This window comes from Uncinocarpus reesii, genomic scaffold, assembly GCF_000003515.1.
Source record: "Uncinocarpus reesii 1704 scaffold_5 genomic scaffold, whole genome shotgun sequence".
In the NCBI taxonomy this organism is placed as follows: domain Eukaryota; kingdom Fungi; phylum Ascomycota; class Eurotiomycetes; order Onygenales; family Onygenaceae; genus Uncinocarpus; species Uncinocarpus reesii.
Genome location: NW_003052496.1, coordinates 1732779 through 1751710, shown reverse-complemented (window position 1 = coordinate 1751710; position 18932 = coordinate 1732779). Strand labels below are relative to the sequence as shown.

Below are 18932 nucleotides of genomic sequence, written 5' to 3'. Positions count from 1 at the left end.
GACCAAAGGTAGCAATAGGGAGTAATCTTCCAGTCCATCCGGCTCTACAAGGAAGATCAGCATCCAGCGATCATGTTGCCTTGTCGATTCATTCAGAAGGGGAAGAAGAACATGATCTACATATCCCTGGCGTAGACTCCCAGGTATCTTATCACGGGCGGGTCACGGTAAACAGGAAAAGTAACGGGCGATTCGAGTCAATGGTAGGAAGTGGCCCTCCTTTTTCAGCATTGGCCCAGTCGGCTTCGGAATATGTCGCATACTCACTCGGTCCAGCTGCAACAGCATGAAATGGTGCAACCGTGGCGTAAACGTCGGCGGACGCTTTGCCATCCAAGCGCACACTTTTGTTAAGTAGCTCAAACAAGGCCGCAATGACAGCGTGTCGTACATCAATATGAGTATGTGTAAATAGTTCCGCCAGAGTCTGAAGCGAGGTTCTACTTGAAAAGAAGCCCGCGTCTGAGATGAGCTGGACCAACAATTTGATGGTTGTGATCTTAACGTGCTTGGTTGCGTTCGATTCCTCGCTAGGGGGTATAGGCTGCAAGGTAGTGTCATTAGAGACCTGATCACCTTGCAACCGTTTTTGTTGCCACTTCCTATGAGAGTCAAGGACAAATGACGAGATCTTTGCGAACAAGTTCTCTGCAACCGCATAGTCTAGATTTTTCACCAATCCCATGGACATGACCAGACGATGCCATGATGAAGCATCTGGCATACTCTTGAGAATGTGGATATCAGCGTCAATGGCTAGCTCCGGCCGATCGCAGTTTGCCATCAGCGCAGCCAACCTGCACGCAGTTGACTGTAAAACGCCAAGGTCCCTGGGGTTTGACACCTTTCCAACCTTGTTCAGCAATGATGATGACAGGTCTCGCAAAATCTCAGCCGGCACAAGAGTGACTTGCTTTCTCAATACACCCAATGCCGCGGACACGTCCATCGGACTTTCTTTAACGGCAGAAAGAAAATCGTAGTCCAAGTATACAGCTGGGTAGCGGGGAGGACTGGAATTTTCTGGGAATGGCTTGGAAAGGATGCTGGAAGAGTCTCCTCCAAGCGTATCCAAAAACAGTAGCGCAGAAACGATAATTGCTTCCCGATGTGATAACGGGAGCTTGGATAGATTGCCGTTGGGTCGCCATATGTCCAAGACATCGGGTTCGCGCCCTTGAAATGCATACTTCCTAGGTTCTTCAAATGAGGTATAAAAAGTATGGTCAAAATAATTATATGTCATTTCCGTTGAGAGCCGACAACCCAAAATAGTGAGCTGATCGTCGTCGTCGTCTAACTCGATACCTGACGAAGAATCTGACATTTCCGGGTAAGGGTTCCATTCGATAGGTCCAGGTGCCGTCGAATCTGGTGATAGCGGCAACATACATGGCACCGGTTCTGAATGTATGGCTAATAGTGCCTTTTCCTTCTTCGAAAGTTGATTCCGATATTTGTGTAAAAAATGCTGTTTGATTCTTTTGATGCATCTGCTTTCGGTAGGAAGAATACGGGTATAATGATCCAGGATTTGAAGTATCCTGTCAGATTGTTCACGTTTTGACGAATCCGTGCAAAAGGCATCGATCAGAAAAGGCAAGCTATCGACGAATCGCCCTATGGTGGATGTTTTTCGGGGAATTTTGGAGAGAGCCGATTTGGGTTCGCAAAATAATACCTCTTCGAAACGGGCCGCCAGATATGGTGCAGCATCCTTGTGTCTAAACACGGCTGAGGCCCATGTATCAGGTAGAAGTGACTGTACTGGCAAGCCTTTCGGCCAGCCGGGGCTCAATGACTCCAGCCCCGGCTGTCTAATAGCCCGTTGTTTCGCCCATAGTTCATCCCGCTGGCGCGCTAATTTGTCAAAAAATCTTAATGCATACTGAGGAGTTGGAGTCGTGTGCTCCAAAAAATAGAGAGGTCCGCCCATGCTATGCCAGTTAAGAGACTCATTCCCCACTGTGATTGAGGCTGTCTCGTACTTCATTAGTATCGGTATCATGGAATCGAGTAAAACTTCAGCTAGAGAGTTTTCATCGGCAAGGCCTAGCTTGCAATAGAGCTTGACTCCTTTAAATCTTTTTGGAACGACGTTTTCGAGTTCGCAGCCAGGGTTTTCAAAATGGTGGCTGTTAAAGCTTGGCTCTTGCATAGCTAGAAGTGCCGCGTCAATATGAGTTGAGAGTACGATGTTCGCCTCATGTACACATTCCCTAAGGGCAGCAAGAGATTTTGGGCGGCGGTTTGGAGGAAAGGCAGAGCACGACAGTAAAGGTGCAAAGTGGTGGCCCCATAGATCGTTAGACAGTTGACGATATACGAACTTTAGGATGGATGTCAGTAATTCTATGGAGTGGCAGTTTGGATAGGTAAAGGAATTGGGACCTAACTCACAGGATCGCGCACAAATCTAGATGCCCAGTTGCTTACCCCTTTCAGAAGCTGTATATTTTTGCTTTCACGGACGATTTCAACTGCCCCTTTGGCCCACGCTAATCGCGGAACCTCATCGCGCTCACGCTCCGCTTTTGCTTTGACTTCTGCCAGAACTGAAACCACTTTATTAGACTCCATCAACTATAAGCCTTCACAAGGGGCTTCCTTACATTGATTGGCGATTGGCGCATTGTCGTTGGACAGTTCGTTTTGCGCTTCCCATTTAGTTTTCAACAGCCCTATATTGTACCAATTCGAATCCCCCAAAATATCACCCGATCCCCAACGATAGCGGAAAGTGATAGTACGACGGACAAGACCCAGACCATCAATCCGTTCAAATAGCCACCTAGAATCGTCCACCGGAAGACTCTTGATAAATTCGCCGTTCCAACGAAAATGACGCCATTGTTCTGCAGAAGCAGGGGAAGCATCCAAGTCGATCTGAATACCAGGAGCATAGAGAGAGAAGAGTTTTGTGAGTTTTAGTTTATGAATGGCACTATCCAGATGGCGGAATAATGTCATCAGCGGCGAGTCGGGAGTTGTAATAGAAGAGGGAGTGATTGCGTCATGTGGAAGGGCTTGAATCAAATGTATAATGAGACTCTGCAAGCTTTCATTGTCACTGCTATTAGGTCGAGAAGGGCGGTCGAGGAGATGGTTATCCACATGACCAGGGCTTTGTTCGGCTGACAAGGCCCATAACTGGGCTAGTAGCGCAAAGAATGGATGTGAAAATGGAACCAATCTTTTACTTCGAGTTGGGGTTAGGTCTGCGGCCGTCCGGAGTAATGTCAAAATATCACTAAAGGGAGTTCCCTTGTCACGAGCATCGGATATGGAACGCACAACCCAGTTTAAAATCAACTCATTCGACAACTTGCTTTCCTCAATGGGTTCGGTGCGAAGGGAGTGAATCAAGTGTAAACAAAAGCATAACCCCGGGGTTGCAAATTCGGAGACCTGCAAACTGGAAATCGGCTGCATAGGATACGGCTCAAATGACAAGAAAAGCTCTGTCGGGAGACGTTTCAGTAACTCCAGCCGAGTCGACGCATCCACTGTCACCGCTCCGGTGGCTATCTGCCGGAGAAGATTCGGTCGACATTTTGCAAGTACTTTGAAGAAGCTCAGTAACGGCGAAGGCGAGTCATACGCGGACACTTCCAGAAGGAAGGACTCGCTGCACGCTTGAAGGAGCGGGTGTACATCGCCGAATGGGAGCCGTCTGGGACTTCGATGGAGCTGCGTGCCCTCTTGGAAGATTGAGGGGTCGAACAACAAGGCCTGAACCAGCTTATCGACCTCTTGCGCATAAGCAGTCTTTTGTGACATTCCCTCCCCAACTATCCTCGCCAGCGACTTGACCTGGGCAGAACCCACAGTCTGGAAGATCTCGAACAAGCCCGCCGCACCGCCAACTGCATCCCAGGCTTCTCTCTTCCAATACGGCTTGCGGAAAGCTCGAGACAAGCGTTTCAGGCCGGCCTTGCGAATATATTGCGACTTCGGATCCAAAAGCACGGGCTTTAGCAGGTGCGGGGAACGATGTAGGATCAAAGACAGCCAAACGCCGAAGATTGACGGCGGAATCGCAGCATCGTGGACTTGCGTAATGATATGAGCGACGATTCGTTCTTGCTGCTCAATCGTAACGTTCTCTGTGATCGTGCGGTAGTAATCGTGAAGCTCAGCCGGGCTCATTTGGATCAGGGCCCGTGGCACAAGCTGCGGTAGGACCTCCATCATGGACACTCAATGGCTCTGCCAGTCAATTAGATGGACTTGATAAAACCTGACGGTACTGACTGTCGCCAGGCTGTCAATCTGTGCAGTTCCTGAGTTGACAGAAGCGAGCGCGCCGCGGTCTCTTTATTCCTGTCTGACTGCGCATCCCCAAGACTGGCTAACCTGGTTGGGAGCCCGACGGTCAAGTTGTTAGCCGGGCATGGTGGCGGTGGACTCCTTCGTCTCCAGCGATGATTCACCTCAAGGCTCGTTACCCTGTAACTTGTTAACTAGGGAGGACCTTGTAACTAGTTAGTGCGCAGTCTGGACTCTGGAGTCTGGTAGACCGAGGTCCCGTGCTCAAGGAAATCCAAGATCCCTGCGGAAAGCAATAGAGGATAGAATTAGAGGATGACTCGAATATTGCGGCGGGATGATAACTGTAGCAGCGTTTTGATCAGCATTGCACCATGCTTAGTGCAAATATGAGCTTATGTAATGAATCTAAAGGCGCTGGTTGGTTCAAAGCAATTTAGAGCGATTAGTGGCGTGGTTGTAATCTGTGGTTAAACAACATTGATACCTACATTCTTCATCGCCGGCATGCTCAAAAGAAGAACATTGCAGGAAATGAGAAAAGACCTGGTTTGGGACCGCTGCTACAGAGAGAATACAGGCACTTTTATGTGCCAATCCCACCACTCTGGACGACGGGCCGTTGGCACCACAATCGACCCCGGTTTTATCCCTGGAGTCCCTCAGCACTGTTCGATGCGATGCTTCAGCCCAAATTCCAAGGAGCTTGCTAATTAACTGATATGCCAAAAGAATGGCAATACCTCGCTTGTTTGGTTACTCTGTGCCAAAGACAATAGACGGCTCAGAAAAATTGAAGCTGCAAATCCGCCCTTGACTGGCGGCGAGCCACCCAGGCCGAGCTGGTGGCCTCCTCTTCAGTGATGTTCGACAACCTCCGTAGCCTTACGGCGGATCGGGTAACTACTCCGCAGCCTTGCATAAATAGCTGCGCGGGGCTCTATTCTGTCCGTTTTCACCCAAGCCTTGTTGAAGGTGATTTTTTGGCCAAGGATATGACCGTTGCTGTCCCTTATCCGAATGACAGTAGGAGCGATGAACATTAGCTGAAAAAAGATATTACAGCTACTTGCCCCCGATCACAAACCTACGGAATGTTTTCCTGGATTCCCTTGTGGCCAAATAGCAGCCCGGAGGAGAGCTCACGGCCAGAAGACCCTGAAATCCCGGGCCACTTTCCAGATGACAGTCAAAATAGCCAGCATCCACCTCATCATGAAGCTTCTTGTGCAATCTACGAGCTTGCTGGCTCTTCTCCGCCCGACGCTCCCGGCTCTGTCCTTCGGGAGCCATTTGACCCTGACGCCGGATTGAGAGAGACAGCCTTTTTCCACTCTCCAACTCCAGTTACTTCGCACCCTTTGGAGAAAGAAGGCGAGAGCGTGGAACGGATTAAAACTCCTGAGGTGAAACCCGCAACACCTCGCAGCAATGTCCGCAAAAGTTCTACCCACAGCCTTTCCAAACGAACATCCAGATCTCACAAGACAGCCAAATTCACTCCCGGCTCTTCACCCCCTTCTAACGAATCGGTCATTGCGCTGTTTGGGATGACTGGCACAGGCAAAACCTCGTTTATCAACAAGCTTACTGGTGCCAATATGAGAGTTGGGCACAATCTACACTCCAGTCAGTATTGACCAGCTTTCGATCCTGAGGCAATATTTTTGTGAGCACTGAGCTGAACAGAACGCTCTCACCCCAGTGACTTCGGAAATCGAACAAGTCCAAGTCAAAATCGGGGACATCACCGTCACTCTCGTTGACACGCCCGGTTTCGACGATACCACCCGCAGTGACACAGAAATCTTGACTCTTATAGCGTCCTGGTTGAAAGCGTCCTATGACGAAAACACAAAGTTGACGGGAATGATCTATCTTCATCGAATCTCTGACAACCGCATGTCCGGCTCCTCGTATAAAAACTTGGAACTATTCCGCTCCTTATGCGGCATGCGCATCCTGTCCCACGTTATTCTCGCAACCACCATGTGGGATAAAGTCACCGAGGCAGAAGGCAGCACTCGCGAGAAAGATCTCCTCGCAGAAGCCACTTTCTGGGGAGACATGAAGAAATACGGCGCCTTAGTGAGGAGGTATGACGGCACCCACGCAGGTGCACTCGCGTTGGTGGACGCATTGCTCGAAAAGCACCCGGTTACGTTGAAGATCCAACGTGAGATGGCAATTGAAAAGAAAGACCTCATCGACACCGCTGCCGGGAAGTCCATCACTGCCAGACTGGAAAAGATGGCTGCAGACCACAAACAGGAGCTTGATATGGTAAAGCAGGACTTCGAACGAGCTCTGAAAGAAAGTAAGTCGGAACCTTTCCCTATGAGAAATGAAGTAAGGTGCACTCTTTGCTTGCCAGTCCGCATCGCTAATACTGGTGACTCGTATCGTCAGAGGATGCCAAATGGCTAGACGAGCTTAAACAAGCCCGCACTGGCCTTGAGAAAAAGATTGAAGAGAGTGAGAGGAATCTGGAAAATCTGCGACGCCCAATAAACACAAAGTCTTGGTATCATTTCTCGCACAGGTGTAAAAACTGTGATCGGAGAGTGTTCAAGGGGTCAAATAAGGAGGTGGTACGGGGAAAATGTCCAATCTGCGGGCACAAACAGATATTTGTTTAACTGGTATTTATGGTTATAATATATGCTATCACAATGATCTCTACCAATATAACTAATTGTACAAAAACCACATTTGGCGCCTGAAATTATAGATCAATTGGGCTTGATGACTACAGTTTTCAACACAATGGCACGGGCTAATGTGCATTCGTCCTCAGGGACCGTCGTTTAGAGCGGAGGCTTTGTCAATGTCGTCGTCAAGCGCAGACGAGGATGGGGTTAAGCATGAAGGTGAAGATGAGTCGGATGGTGATCTGATGCGGCTTGATGGTAATGGTGATGAAAATGAAGAGGATTCCGATGAGAAGACTTGAATTTAGATATCTACTTCTCGCGCCGCACACCTCGGGATACTAGAGCAACCGTCTATTTTATCCTTCAGTAAGCCACGATCAGCGACCAACCAGCAACCGTACTATTCTCACAGCAACTTATTATTCCGCCCATGGCGGCTACTCCCGTGCTTGTAAACTCCGCTCGAAATCAGGCATCACCCACCTAACCATCCACTCTGATTCCAGGACCTGGTCCACAGTTGGTCGATCCTCCAGCCGGTAGGCAAGCATGCCTCGCATGAGGGCTAAAAGAGCGGCAGTTTCCTCCTTGCCAAACTCCCCCATTCCATCATCCCGACGATATTTCTGGACCCATTCCTCAAATGCTTGATCAATTGGAGGCCACACTTGGCGACCAGGTATCGGACATCCCTTCTCATCAAAAAACTGGGCCCGTTTCTCCCAGCGATTCCACCAGTTCCTCGGCATTGGCCCCAGCTCATCAACATGCTGAGCAATCATTTCATCCTCTGTTACCCAGTCAGTGCTGAAAATGGCTTTCATGCCAATAATCTCCCATATTGCTGTGGCTAGACTCCAGATGTCTGCAGAAAATGTGAGCTGGGTCTGAGGCTCAAATTGTACCTCTGGTGGCTGGTAAGCTAGTGGGATGTTGCAGTCTTTTGCAGCACGAGAACTCAATGCTGGAGCAAATGCCTCTCCAAAGTCACCAAGGAGGACTTGTACATCAGCCAGATTAAATTTGTTTGCTATCTTGCCAAGATAGAGTGACAATACTGCTTTTGGTGGGACATTGGGTGGAAGTGGTTCCCTGTCCCGCCGGGTAATGCTGACCTTCTCTGGCCTGCCGTATTTCTCATATAACTGCTCAATTGAAAGCTCATCAAATCCTGACGGGAGCTTCACCAGAATATTCTGGAGGTGAATGTCTAAAAGGAATAATCTCAAATGTTAGCTAGACATTTTCAAGCAGTGCATGTTGGTTACTACCCTTACTAACCACCATGAGCATAGCCTTTTGAATGCATATAAGCAAGCGCCAGCATGATGCCACCACACAAGGCCCGCGCGACTTCGAGAGGAAACAGGCAACTGTAGGAAACCTCTTAGAGATTGCACCGTGCAGGTATTGTGGTGTAGCATGTATGCGTCCCATTTGGCCCGTGCACCTGGAATTCATCAAGAAGGCAACGAACTGAACTGCGCCCTGTGTGTTGATATTTGGACGCAGAAGAAGGTAGTGGAGCAGAAAGAGCACGGAGTATCTTTGTTTCATGCTGAAGCATATCTGGGTCCGCAATGCCAACTTTCACAGCGACATAGCGGTTTGCTTTGGTGTCATGGGCAAGCCAAACAGTCGAGTAACCGCCGAACCCAAGCTTGTCCACAATGCGATATCTATTGTTGAGGACATCGTCGATCATGACAGGATGATAGCCCCCGGGAGCGTAATCTTCGAGCGACTCCGCACCATCGATCCAGTCGTATTTGATATGGAATTCGGGCGACGTTGTTGTGAAGTTATCGCGTCGAAGCAAACCAAAGCCAAGTATCCGATTCCAAGAGTAAGATTGTAGGGTACTAGGCCTGGTAGAGGGTCGAAGCAATAACGAGGCTAGAGTGCCGATTATGAAGTAGCGCGCCATGGGAACTTGAAGTCGTCCGAGTGACTGCCATGTCCGAGTTTCAAACAATCTGAACTTCTTCTCTGCAGGTCAAAACCTCCTGATTGGAGTCAGTTTAGCCGCCATATTCGATCCAGTCAGAATCAAAATTTGATAGTTTGTTAACTATCTAGCCGAATAACTACATCAAGCATCCTCCGCCTTACAGGAATTCAAGAACATTTGTCAGGCCAACAGGCATCCATCTCAAAACTGCTCTCTTTCTACCGTGCAAACGGGCTGTCCTCCAACGGCAACCGGCCCTGCCCACCCCAAGCTTTCGCATCTCCCCATCTCTCAACCACCAAGCCCGCACTCCCCGGATTCTTATACCCAGCCGCAAACTGCCTTTCATAACTCACCATCCGCAACCGCTCAGCTTCCCTCGGCGTAAGACGAAGGTAAACTTCCACCCCAACAAGATGCAGGAAGAACGCTACCCACGCCGCAGCACCAAAGCTCAAATTAAACGCGACACCGTTCCGCGCAGGGTCTTCTGCGAACAGACTCGCACTGATAGGCGTAAAGGTTGAGCTCAAATTCGCGGCAGTCGTAAACGCGCAATCGGGATATCGCTGTTTCAAGAGCGCGTCCACATCGTCGGAAACGTGCTGCTGCTGATACGTAAAGCGGATTTTCCCACAGGGCCAAACGCCGTATCTCGGGGACGATGAACGGGTGACGGCAACCGCCAGAATCACCAGGATAAGCCTCGTGGTGATGATGCATCCCATGTAAAACATGGTTCGCAACATCCACGCACGATGCTGCTCGATTTGCAACCGCCGAATGTTCCACCACGCCATGCCGACGCTGAGTGTGCATGCAACGACGAGGGTGACCACCCACGTCTGAACGTCCATTCCACCACCAAACGCATGGTCCATGATCATCAGTGCGCCGGCGTTCGACGCCAGGAGGAGGAAGATGACTATGTAGCCATTGGTGCGATGGAAGATGACGCATCGTTGTCGAATTCTGGGGACGAATTGGAAGACCACGAGAATCGCACAGGGCAATATGGTTCCGAGATGGAGGAAGATCCCGACCCGATCCCGACCGGCATGCGCGTAATACCATTCCCCTGGAACGGCTCCTTTTGCGTAAGTGCCGGCATGGAGATACTGTAGACGTGCAAGCGCAAATCCCAGAAGCGCACCAGCAAAGATAAACCAAAGACTGAAGTTGTAGAGCTTGGAATACCCTACTACTTGAGATGCTTTGAGAAAGTAGTGCTTAACAATTGACGCCATGTTTTTCCCTTGTCAACGACTGTGAGGAAACCATATTCTCCTTCAACAAGGAATTACCCATTGTTTTTAAATGCTCAAATTAACAAAACTGGAGGGGGTCAAGTGTACGTATGCGCTGACGAGGATCTATAAACAAAAAATAGATACGGCCGTTTAGAGTGTCTTCCCTTTTGCTTAGTTATCCCAGCAGGCAAACTCGTTTATAATTAGTGTATCTGCTCTTGGAATAGTGCAAAGTGTGTTTTGCTGCTTGAAAGAACGTTGTAGTCGAGACGAGGAGATGTTGTTGGAAAGTGCTGGCGCAACGGTGTTTGCTAAGAGAGAAAAGATGCTGCCTAACTCAACAGGCCAGCAACATTGATGAACAGACTTCACCACTCGTATTCCTGCTGGTCTGGATAAGGATTACAGTGAATGACCTCTGACGTGTCTAGCACTGCGCCTTCATCGTCGATTGGTAGTTATTCGGATCCCAAACCGTCAAAATGTACATTGAATGTTGCATCCATGATACTCCAAACGTGGCTAACACAAGATAAACAATACTATCTTGACTAAAGTCCATTACAGGCGAGCATGTGGGCTTCCCAAAACAGCTCTGCGACGGACGAGATTCCAAATTTATGGAACACTATACCTCAATATAACTTATTTGGACGCCAAAACGAAGATAAACCGGCCAATGAAGCTATGTTGCTGGAGTTTCGTTGAAGGGGTTGAAGCGTTGTGTCAAAGGGCAGGAAAAAGGGCGGGGGATTGCCATCCCTGTGAGTCGTAGACTTCTGCGGTTCATCGTCAGGGTTTAGATTAGAATGTCGATACATGTACAGACTTGGTCTGGCCGCGCAAGGTTCCTCAAGGTGCTCGAGATCGTTTGTTTTCTGATCGCCCTCCTCATTCATTAACTCTTCACTCCACTCCCTTGCATCCGAAGGTAATAATGTCTCTAAATTCGCATTAGAAATATTGAATAACCTGGGTCTTATTGGTGTTGATGGACCAGGATTCCCATTCAATATATCCGTACATCGCTGGCCAAACATTTTCCCAGGTTCCTGGAAATTCATCTGGTATAAACTTTCTCGCGTTGTAGTCCCTTCAAGGCGAGATCGGGTAAAGGTAAAAGGGTTTGTTAGATTCCGGGTTGTGCCTGTAGATAAAGGCGAGGGAGCCTCAGGGCCACCAAGTATGCTCTCAACGTTCCCGGGAAGATATTTGCGATCAATCCCATGGGCATGAGAAGGACGGTTTTCAAAATATCCATTTAATAAGTGGTGTTCCTGTTCTATTCTCTCCGAAACTTGAGGCTGGCTCCGCGCTTTAGATTTATCTTCTAAATAAGGCAATTCGAGTTTCCAACTTTGGCTTTGTTGAGTTGCGGGCTCTATATAGGCACTGCAAGCATTCTCTCTCATACTTCCGCAATGGCTGGTACTGCCGTATTGCTGCTCGACTCCGTCTAAAGGACATGTGGCCCATTGTCGTAATCCTGGGGTGGACGCAAATAGCTGATTTGCGAGTTCTTTCAAATCCTCTAGGCTATAGACGACTTTGGATGACGCGGTAGATTCGCATGCTTGGCCTAAATAGGCATTTTTAAAAACCATGTCGTATGCCTTTGATATGGCAAGGGGATCGTATTCAAAATCATCCACCAAACGCTGTAATTGTGCTTGGTTCTCTGATTTCATCGGTACTGGTTTATGGGGCGGAGGCGGGTGAGGTGCATTCCCACCAGCCCGATTTTCAAACCCCGAGTTTTCATCGGAGTTACTCTCAGACCAGGAGTAGTATGTTGTCGACCGACTGGTTCGTTTTCCGCTATGCCGGTGCGCCACTTGCAAACGTGGAGATGAATCTAAGGGTGCAATTACAGCATTATTGGGAGGTTGGTTTATAGAAATCGACTCCTCCATAGATTTTTGAGGATTAACTTTAGAGCGCGAAGTTGACGAAGCGCAGCTTTTTGCCGGCTCCTTTGGTAATTGTGGACGAGCAAAGTATTCTGAAATTTCGAGGATCGGGGGTCTATTTACCGCCCTGTCTTTGTTGACGTCGGTTGGAGTAATAGTTTGATTTTGCTTTGCAGTATGGGATAAGAATTTCATTTCCGAGAAAGTGAGGTCCGGAACTTTGTACGATAACTAGGTCAGTAGCGTCGTGGGTATCTAGATCCTTCAAATGGAGTTTCTTACTTTCGCATCGCCTTACAGGCGAAGAGGCACGCCCACGCGCAAACATGCCCACATCAAAATTAGAGCTAAGCTTTTAGCAATTATAGTCAGTACTTTCTACTATCGTTCCGGGGCGTGCGTCGTACTGTAAGCCGTTTCTGAGACACATTGGGGGCAACAAATTGATCCTCAAGGAGCCTTTTCCCATGTTTTCGCTTCACCCTTTTAGTATTTCGAAATTTCTTATTTTCGTTTCTTGCAACTTTTGACTGATCTCGGTTCCTAGAGGCCTCTTTTGGGTCATATCGATCTTTCCGCGTCTTCCTTCTTGGCTGTTTCTCGTACAATGCACTTGTCGCGGGTTGTGCGTCGTTGTCGATATTGCTAAAAGGCATTCTAGTGGGGTTGGGCTGAGTTACACCCGGGTTTAGATAAGTGGGATGCTGAGATATAGAAAATATATTAGCGTGAAAAGGTTCATTTGAGCGGTTTGAAAATGGATTAGGGTGGGAGTTGTGCTGATAGCCGCAGCCAAAACACTTGATATCGCTTACTTTCAAATCTGATTTCCTGGGGAGTTCCATGAACTCAATCGGGCCACCGATTCCTATGAATGAAGGGTCAGGTGAAAAGACCAGAAACGACTGCAAGCAAGACCTAACCTCTTTGACCACAAGGTATCGTATTGGCGTCCCCTGGTACAGCAGAGCTGCAATTACCCTGGTATTCTGTGATATGGCCACCGCCCATTGGAACACCAGACTCAATGGGAGTCCCGTCAGAAGGATTGACTTGTAAAAGCCATTCAACCACACGATCTCGTTGCATCACAGCGAGGTCGTGGTGCCCCATATCCGCTAATTGCCGTTACTTGGTCGGAAACAGCTCCACCGGCTCGGCTTCCAAGAGTAAAAGCGCAACTAGAGCGCAGCATCCAGGGCGTAGTTCCGTCGACGAGACGGGGCTTTCACGAGTCGTTGCGATTCACAGCAAGACTCGAGGTGACGGTTCCTCTTTCCGGAAAGGGCAAGTCACGCGCCAACAGCGCACGACCTCAGAGAAGGCTTCACATTCTATCAACCTCCGGAAACGACCTCGATAGAGAACATCGCCGATCTAGAGCTCACGCTTGCTATCGATTACGGGTGATGATCCAATGTGAACGGGGGATCTGTTCCGGGAGGCACAAACCCGCGTGTTGACGACCCATTGCACTGAGAGGATGTCCTCGCATCGCTGGTTAGCGGACAGAGCATCGACCACAGGTACTCGCATGCAAAGGGAGAGTTCAGAAGAGCGAATTGAAATGGCTGCTGGCAAGCATTGAGTGTTGATTGCCCTACAGGCATAGCAAGACGTCCTGCGCATGCTTGGATGTTTATGTATCCTGAAACCAGGGTAACGACCCGATCAAATCTCTGATCTCCGGGGATCCACCCAGTGGGCGAGATTCGTAAGTTAAACAGAGGTGGACCCGCCATCTGCTCCTTATCAAGCCATCGTCGATTCTCGATGAACTGCACAGACCACCAAGCTTCAAAGCACTGACCGTGATCGCCATAGTTAGCGGGTTACACCAAACAAGCAGGAATACATGTCAACGAAGGAGCTCCGAGAGAAACCCCCTAGGGATCCGGAACGGCATGAAAGCCCGTACAAGAGCACATGTCAGAGTGTCTGTGAGTCTGGCGACGACGCCAACTTGAGAGGATTCTATTGAAGGTGTAGGCATGGCCGAATCTGTTCAAAACATGGGAAACTCCAGTTCAACGCCGTTCGACAGCTGGTTACTCCGTATATATGTATATGTCTCCTAGTGAAGGGTCTCTCTGGAGCCCGAGCAACCTCTGAAACTTCGATGAGCCGGAACCTCGGGGTGAACGAACCACGGAACCATTGTGAAGCCAAACCTTTCCAGTCCGTTGGAATGCATGAATCACGCCTTCTGGCCCAAACAGCGACGGAGAAAAGCCGCCATGGCTGCATTGCCAGTTTTGGCTGGCAAAGCTAATCTCACACCGTTGATCGTCAGTGTCCAGACCCTGATCCCGGCCGTCTGTCCTCCATCGCGGCGTTGCAACAAACAGACTTTACCAGTTCTGTGTGATGCCACAGCATGCCGGCTCTTGAGCCAACCCAGCGCTGCGATTTGACTGGCTTAGCCCTTCCTTGCTGCGAACTAATTAACGCACCAGCTAATGGGCTCTCCGTCCAGTGGAGAAATTGGGAAAATATCCTGAGGTTTGTCGACACCAGCAGCTTAGCGCCACGCAGTCTCCTTTCACTCGCCGACTCTTCCCATCAACGGGCTGCGGGGGCCAGAAAGGCTAGGATAGTGTGAGCATAGTCGCGTAGAATGTGTAATAGCGGACAGGGCATCCACTTGCGGATATTCGAAGCAGATTTTCTGCTGGTGGGATTGCATTTCATGTTGCTTTCCGCTCTCTGAATCAACCCTTTGTTGCGTGGTGAAAATTCCTTCAAGACGTTTCAACTTTTGCAGTCGAAAATATTTTTGCTCGTTTAGCTCGTTAGTTCCCATTTTTGCTTCCTTTTTCCTCCTCGATCCCTTTTTTTCCGTTGGGCGAAGGATCTTTTTCTCCCACCATCTGCTGACCCCTCCTTCAGACAACCGACTCCCTCGTTCTCTGCTCCCTGACTCCCATTTGCCTTGTGACTCCTCGTCAACGCCCATCAGACACACAGGCGGCGTACATACATATACTGAAGCGCTCCTCCGCTCAAAAAGTTAGATCCGTTGATTCCTTTCGCCATCTTCTCTCCCCCACTCTGGAGGCGTTGTTTGCTTTCTGACCGGCTGTTCCCCCACAACTGGTTCCCTCCTGCAAGGCCAGAGACTGTTGCGTGGAGCTTTCCATTGTCTGCGCCGACGCTGTTTTGCTTAGTTATAGGTGAAACATTCATGCCTGTGGCCTGCAAGCACTGTAATCACAGACGAGCCGCTGTTTTAGTGCCCTCTCAACCTTCCCACTCTCTAAATTTATCTTTTTCAACTCCAAGCTAACATCCTCCATCTCCCGTCAAGATATTTCCATCAGCTCTTTCAATTCGAATAATCGACTCTACTTTTAATTTACTGTCATCATGTCCAAATTATTCATTGGGTTAGTCTGTCAATTTTGTTTTCGGCTTCCGGCTGCGCCTGCTTGGTGACTGACCTGACAATCCAGAGGCCTAGCATGGCACACCACCGATGAGACTCTGCGCGAGGGCTTCTCTAAATATGGAACCATCGAGGAGGCTGTCAGTTAATTTTATGATCCTGGGCTGCTCGTGCAATTCGAAGCGGTGAAGGCGATTTTGAGCATCTCATTCTAAACTGAAATAGATCGTTGTGAAGGATCGCGATACCAACCGCAGCCGTGGCTTTGGATTTGTTCGTTTCGCCAGCGAAGCTGAGGCAGACGCTGCGATGAACGCAATGAGCAACCAGGAGTACGTTGTGCATTTCACTTCCTTTGGCTGAAAAAGTAGCATCCAGCTTGCTTGTCATAGCCCTATGCTCGTACATGATTAAAACAAAACTTCGTCATTGCAGATTCGATGGCCGCATGATTCGCGTCGACAAGGCCGCAGACCGCCAGCCTGGTCAACGCAGTGAAGGCTTCAGCCGTAGCAACTACAACCGTTTCGAAGGTGGCGGGCAAGGTGGCTACAACCGCGGAGGCTATGGTGAGATTTCCTTCTGGTTCCTTCAATATCCCCCCTACATCATTAATTGACGCGTTTCATACAGGTGGCAACAACGGAGGCGGCTACGAACAGCGTCAGGGCGGAAATGGTGGTATGTGCCATCTCGTTTCCTTTAGGTGCTATTTAGGTTGCGACCAGCAAAAGCTAACTCTTACTTTTCGCTTATGCTAGGAGGTTGGGGTGGCTATCAGCAAAACTGGAACCAGAACCAGGGCGGATCTGGTGCTTAAAAAACAGTTGGATGATGAGACGCCGAGTGGCATCCTACTTCTCACTTTCTCCGAGTCCTATCTGCACATCATGAACCTTGACCACACTTTTTATGTCCTTTTACTTCTGAACTGACACCGAGGGGGGAATGTACGAAATGTAGGCAGCACTGGGATAGCATGGACCCTGATGTTCTCTTAAACTAACGATTACGTTATTTTTCTCTTTCTTTTTTTCTTACTTGAAGTGACTGACTTGCAGGCTATCTTTCCTTGAACCACTTCCCATTCGAACACACTCCCTTGAAATCTTTTATCCTCTGTTTCCTCCTAACTTTTACCCTCAAATTTGGTAGCCTGGCAATCTTGGAATGACCTTATAATCGTGACGGCCGATCTTGGGCATGAATCGTCCTTCTGCTCGCCCTACCTTGTCTTGTTTTCTGGAAAAGTTACAACCCCGCAATCTTGTCGTGTCCTAGGGTTCGCGGTTTTGTTGCAATTTACTTTTCTTTTTGCTCCATTGGTGTATGTATGCATGTACGCGATGAGTGATGAGCGATGAATTGCTTTCTTGGTCGTCGATTCTTCCCAGATGCCCACGTTATTGTCTATCTTATATGCAATGCGACTACCTTACTTTGAAGACAAGGCCTCGAAATATCTATGCAATTCTATGCGAGTCTATGTAGTGGCACGCCTATTCAAAACGACACGGATATCTGTTTAAACCTCCGCAACAGCACAGCATCCTCTCAAGGTTTTCGCCTCATGGGCTCATCCACCTCTTCCAGCGCTTCATCTTCCCGATATTCCTCGGCTGGAATAGCAAGTCTCTCTACCTCAATCTCGCTCTGACTCTTCCTACCCTCTCGAACCCCCTCCAGCGCCCTGACCCTCTTCACCAAATCCGTAACATGAGCATCTGCATATCCAAGCCCGATACCCTCGAGTGCCTTCTCTAGAAGATACAGGTACTCTTTATTCTCCCCGCTCTGGCCACGGCTCCGAAAGATCACCGTCGCCACGGAAGCCGGGTCGCGATCAGCTGGGTTACGCAAGAATTGGGAATTGGTCGGCAGACCGATGTAGACCATGCAGAGGAATGGTGATGATGCGTTTGCAGGATTGGGCGCGTTCGGCTCCGCGCTGCCGGCTGGAGTAACGTGTGGATGAAAGGGCGTGTAATGGACGCTATACCCGTTGATTTCACGGTCGTCGAGGTAGGCGTTTACCTCTTCGGCGTGGGAGGCGGGGATGTGGTAGGCTGCGCCCCAGACGAGAGATTCGTTGGATTCTGGCTCTACATCTTGATGCTAAGAGGGATAGCTAAGGTAAGTGGATGTGTTATGGGGAAGTGCTCCTTGGGAGTTCAAATTTTTTGAATGGATTCTTTTGGACATTGCATAGAACAACAAGGAAGAAAAAAAATCAAAAGGTGTGACTAACAGGATCTGACAAAGTCTCCCAAAAGGAGCGCTCAATGACAGTGACAACACGGCCGTTCGACTCAGGGGTACCACGATGATCCGCACTGGATATTACAAATTAGCACTGGATGGCGCGCAATACCCAGCCAAGCCATGTTGATGAGGGACGAAACGCCTATTAACGGGTGACATGGCCCGGAATCCGACGGTATTTCAACAAAACGGAACACGGCTGAGGGATGCGAGGAAAGGTCGCCTCGAACTTCCAAAACCCAGGGAGAGCGCACCTTGCCTGGAGACAGGAAAATTACGCGTGGTAATAAGATTAGCTCCCATTTTTCCTCGGAAACGACACTGGCTTCATGCTGACAGCGTGGGGAGGGTGATGGCGGTTGATACAGGACATACCTGCCAGAACCGACGGACATAGCCTTTGATGTAGCCGGGGACACGCTGGTCTGAAATCCAATTTATTAGCTGCGGTTGAGGCCACGAGACCACAAGAGAGTGCTTCATTGCATGTTGTTTTCAGAAATCAAGTCCACGGGCTCTGGTTGGCTACGAAATGAGACCAGGGCTGAAATGCGTATTTTCGAGCCGAAAGATACGGAGTACAAGGAAGCGAATGCACTTTGCAGAGACGTGTCTTGATCCCTTTTTGGCTTGGAGTCCAAGCGTCTTCTCATGCGCATCAAAACATACCATAATGCGGAGGCGGTTTCCATATCAAACTCCTGTTTCTCACTCCATTAGTCGTGCTCTTGCAAGATGCTCCAGGGGACGGGGAGAGGGAACAGGACATGCAGGAAAGCCTAAATGCGACATTGAGAAAGGATGGAAACGTTCACGCACCCATATCCAAACACCCATACGTCTCCAGCCGGGAAGTGGCGCCTCCAGGAGCTAAGGGCCGAAACCGAATGGGTTGATATCTGATGGGAGTTGTCTTCCATGTTTCTCTCTCAGAATTAACCTGAGTAGCAATACGACTTTCAACAGAGGATAAACTAGTCGCATGGAAACCAGCCACCAAGACTATGAACCTACTAGCTATCGAGGCACCATCACTCCAGACATCCTCGTGGCGGTAAGGAATGCACCTCCAGAGTCACTCGACGGGACGAAGCGAAGTACCTAGCCGCTTAGCTAATTTGGCGCTTAGTCACAGGGTTACCATTGCTGTTCGAGCAGCAACAGGCTAGTGCTTAAACGGACGCCAAGACTAACGTGTGACCAGGCTTGGCACACGCCATTCTTGGCGCCGCGGAGGCTGTCTTTGAGCCG

At 49.2% G+C, this 18932-nt stretch overlaps 8 protein-coding genes across 8 annotated transcripts; 2 read left to right on the top strand and 6 right to left on the bottom strand.

The window, feature by feature from the left end:
• Positions 1-151: 151 nt before the first annotated feature.
• UREG_07636 (uncharacterized protein) lies at positions 152-1327 on the bottom strand (the record flags this gene model as incomplete). The annotated part of the gene is made up of 1 exon (XM_002582817.1): positions 152-1327. The coding sequence occupies one exon, from the start codon at positions 1325-1327 to the stop codon at positions 152-154; it is 1176 nt and encodes a 391-aa protein (XP_002582863.1).
• Positions 1328-2391: 1064 nt separating this feature from the next.
• On the bottom strand, positions 2392-4191 carry UREG_07635 (uncharacterized protein; the record flags this gene model as incomplete). Its single annotated transcript, XM_002582816.1, has 2 exons — positions 2392-2555; positions 2613-4191. The coding sequence occupies 2 exons, from the start codon at positions 4189-4191 to the stop codon at positions 2392-2394; spliced, it is 1743 nt and encodes a 580-aa protein (XP_002582862.1).
• Positions 4192-5363: 1172 nt separating this feature from the next.
• Positions 5364-6696, top strand: UREG_07634 (uncharacterized protein; the record flags this gene model as incomplete). The annotated part of the gene is made up of 2 exons (XM_002582815.1): positions 5364-5898; positions 5975-6696. 2 exons carry the CDS (start codon positions 5364-5366, stop codon positions 6694-6696), a joined length of 1257 nt encoding a protein of 418 aa, XP_002582861.1.
• A 664-nt stretch (positions 6697-7360) lies between these two features.
• UREG_07633 (uncharacterized protein) lies at positions 7361-8250 on the bottom strand (the record flags this gene model as incomplete). Its single annotated transcript, XM_002582814.1, has 2 exons — positions 7361-8133; positions 8205-8250. The coding sequence occupies 2 exons, from the start codon at positions 8248-8250 to the stop codon at positions 7361-7363; spliced, it is 819 nt and encodes a 272-aa protein (XP_002582860.1).
• Positions 8251-9092: 842 nt separating this feature from the next.
• On the bottom strand, positions 9093-10121 carry UREG_07632 (uncharacterized protein; the record flags this gene model as incomplete). The annotated part of the gene is made up of 1 exon (XM_002582813.1): positions 9093-10121. The coding sequence occupies one exon, from the start codon at positions 10119-10121 to the stop codon at positions 9093-9095; it is 1029 nt and encodes a 342-aa protein (XP_002582859.1).
• Positions 10122-10759: 638 nt separating this feature from the next.
• On the bottom strand, positions 10760-13147 carry UREG_07631 (uncharacterized protein; the record flags this gene model as incomplete). The annotated part of the gene is made up of 5 exons (XM_002582812.1): positions 10760-12265; positions 12333-12386; positions 12442-12738; positions 12850-12902; positions 12958-13147. The coding sequence occupies 5 exons, from the start codon at positions 13145-13147 to the stop codon at positions 10760-10762; spliced, it is 2100 nt and encodes a 699-aa protein (XP_002582858.1).
• Positions 13148-15400: 2253 nt separating this feature from the next.
• UREG_07630 (uncharacterized protein) lies at positions 15401-16239 on the top strand (the record flags this gene model as incomplete). Its single annotated transcript, XM_002582811.1, has 6 exons — positions 15401-15420; positions 15487-15559; positions 15645-15751; positions 15855-15988; positions 16053-16100; positions 16181-16239. The coding sequence occupies 6 exons, from the start codon at positions 15401-15403 to the stop codon at positions 16237-16239; spliced, it is 441 nt and encodes a 146-aa protein (XP_002582857.1).
• A 734-nt stretch (positions 16240-16973) lies between these two features.
• UREG_07629 (uncharacterized protein) lies at positions 16974-17803 on the bottom strand (the record flags this gene model as incomplete). The annotated part of the gene is made up of 2 exons (XM_002582810.1): positions 16974-17534; positions 17774-17803. The coding sequence occupies 2 exons, from the start codon at positions 17801-17803 to the stop codon at positions 16974-16976; spliced, it is 591 nt and encodes a 196-aa protein (XP_002582856.1).
• Between the last annotated feature and the right edge of the window lie 1129 nt (positions 17804-18932).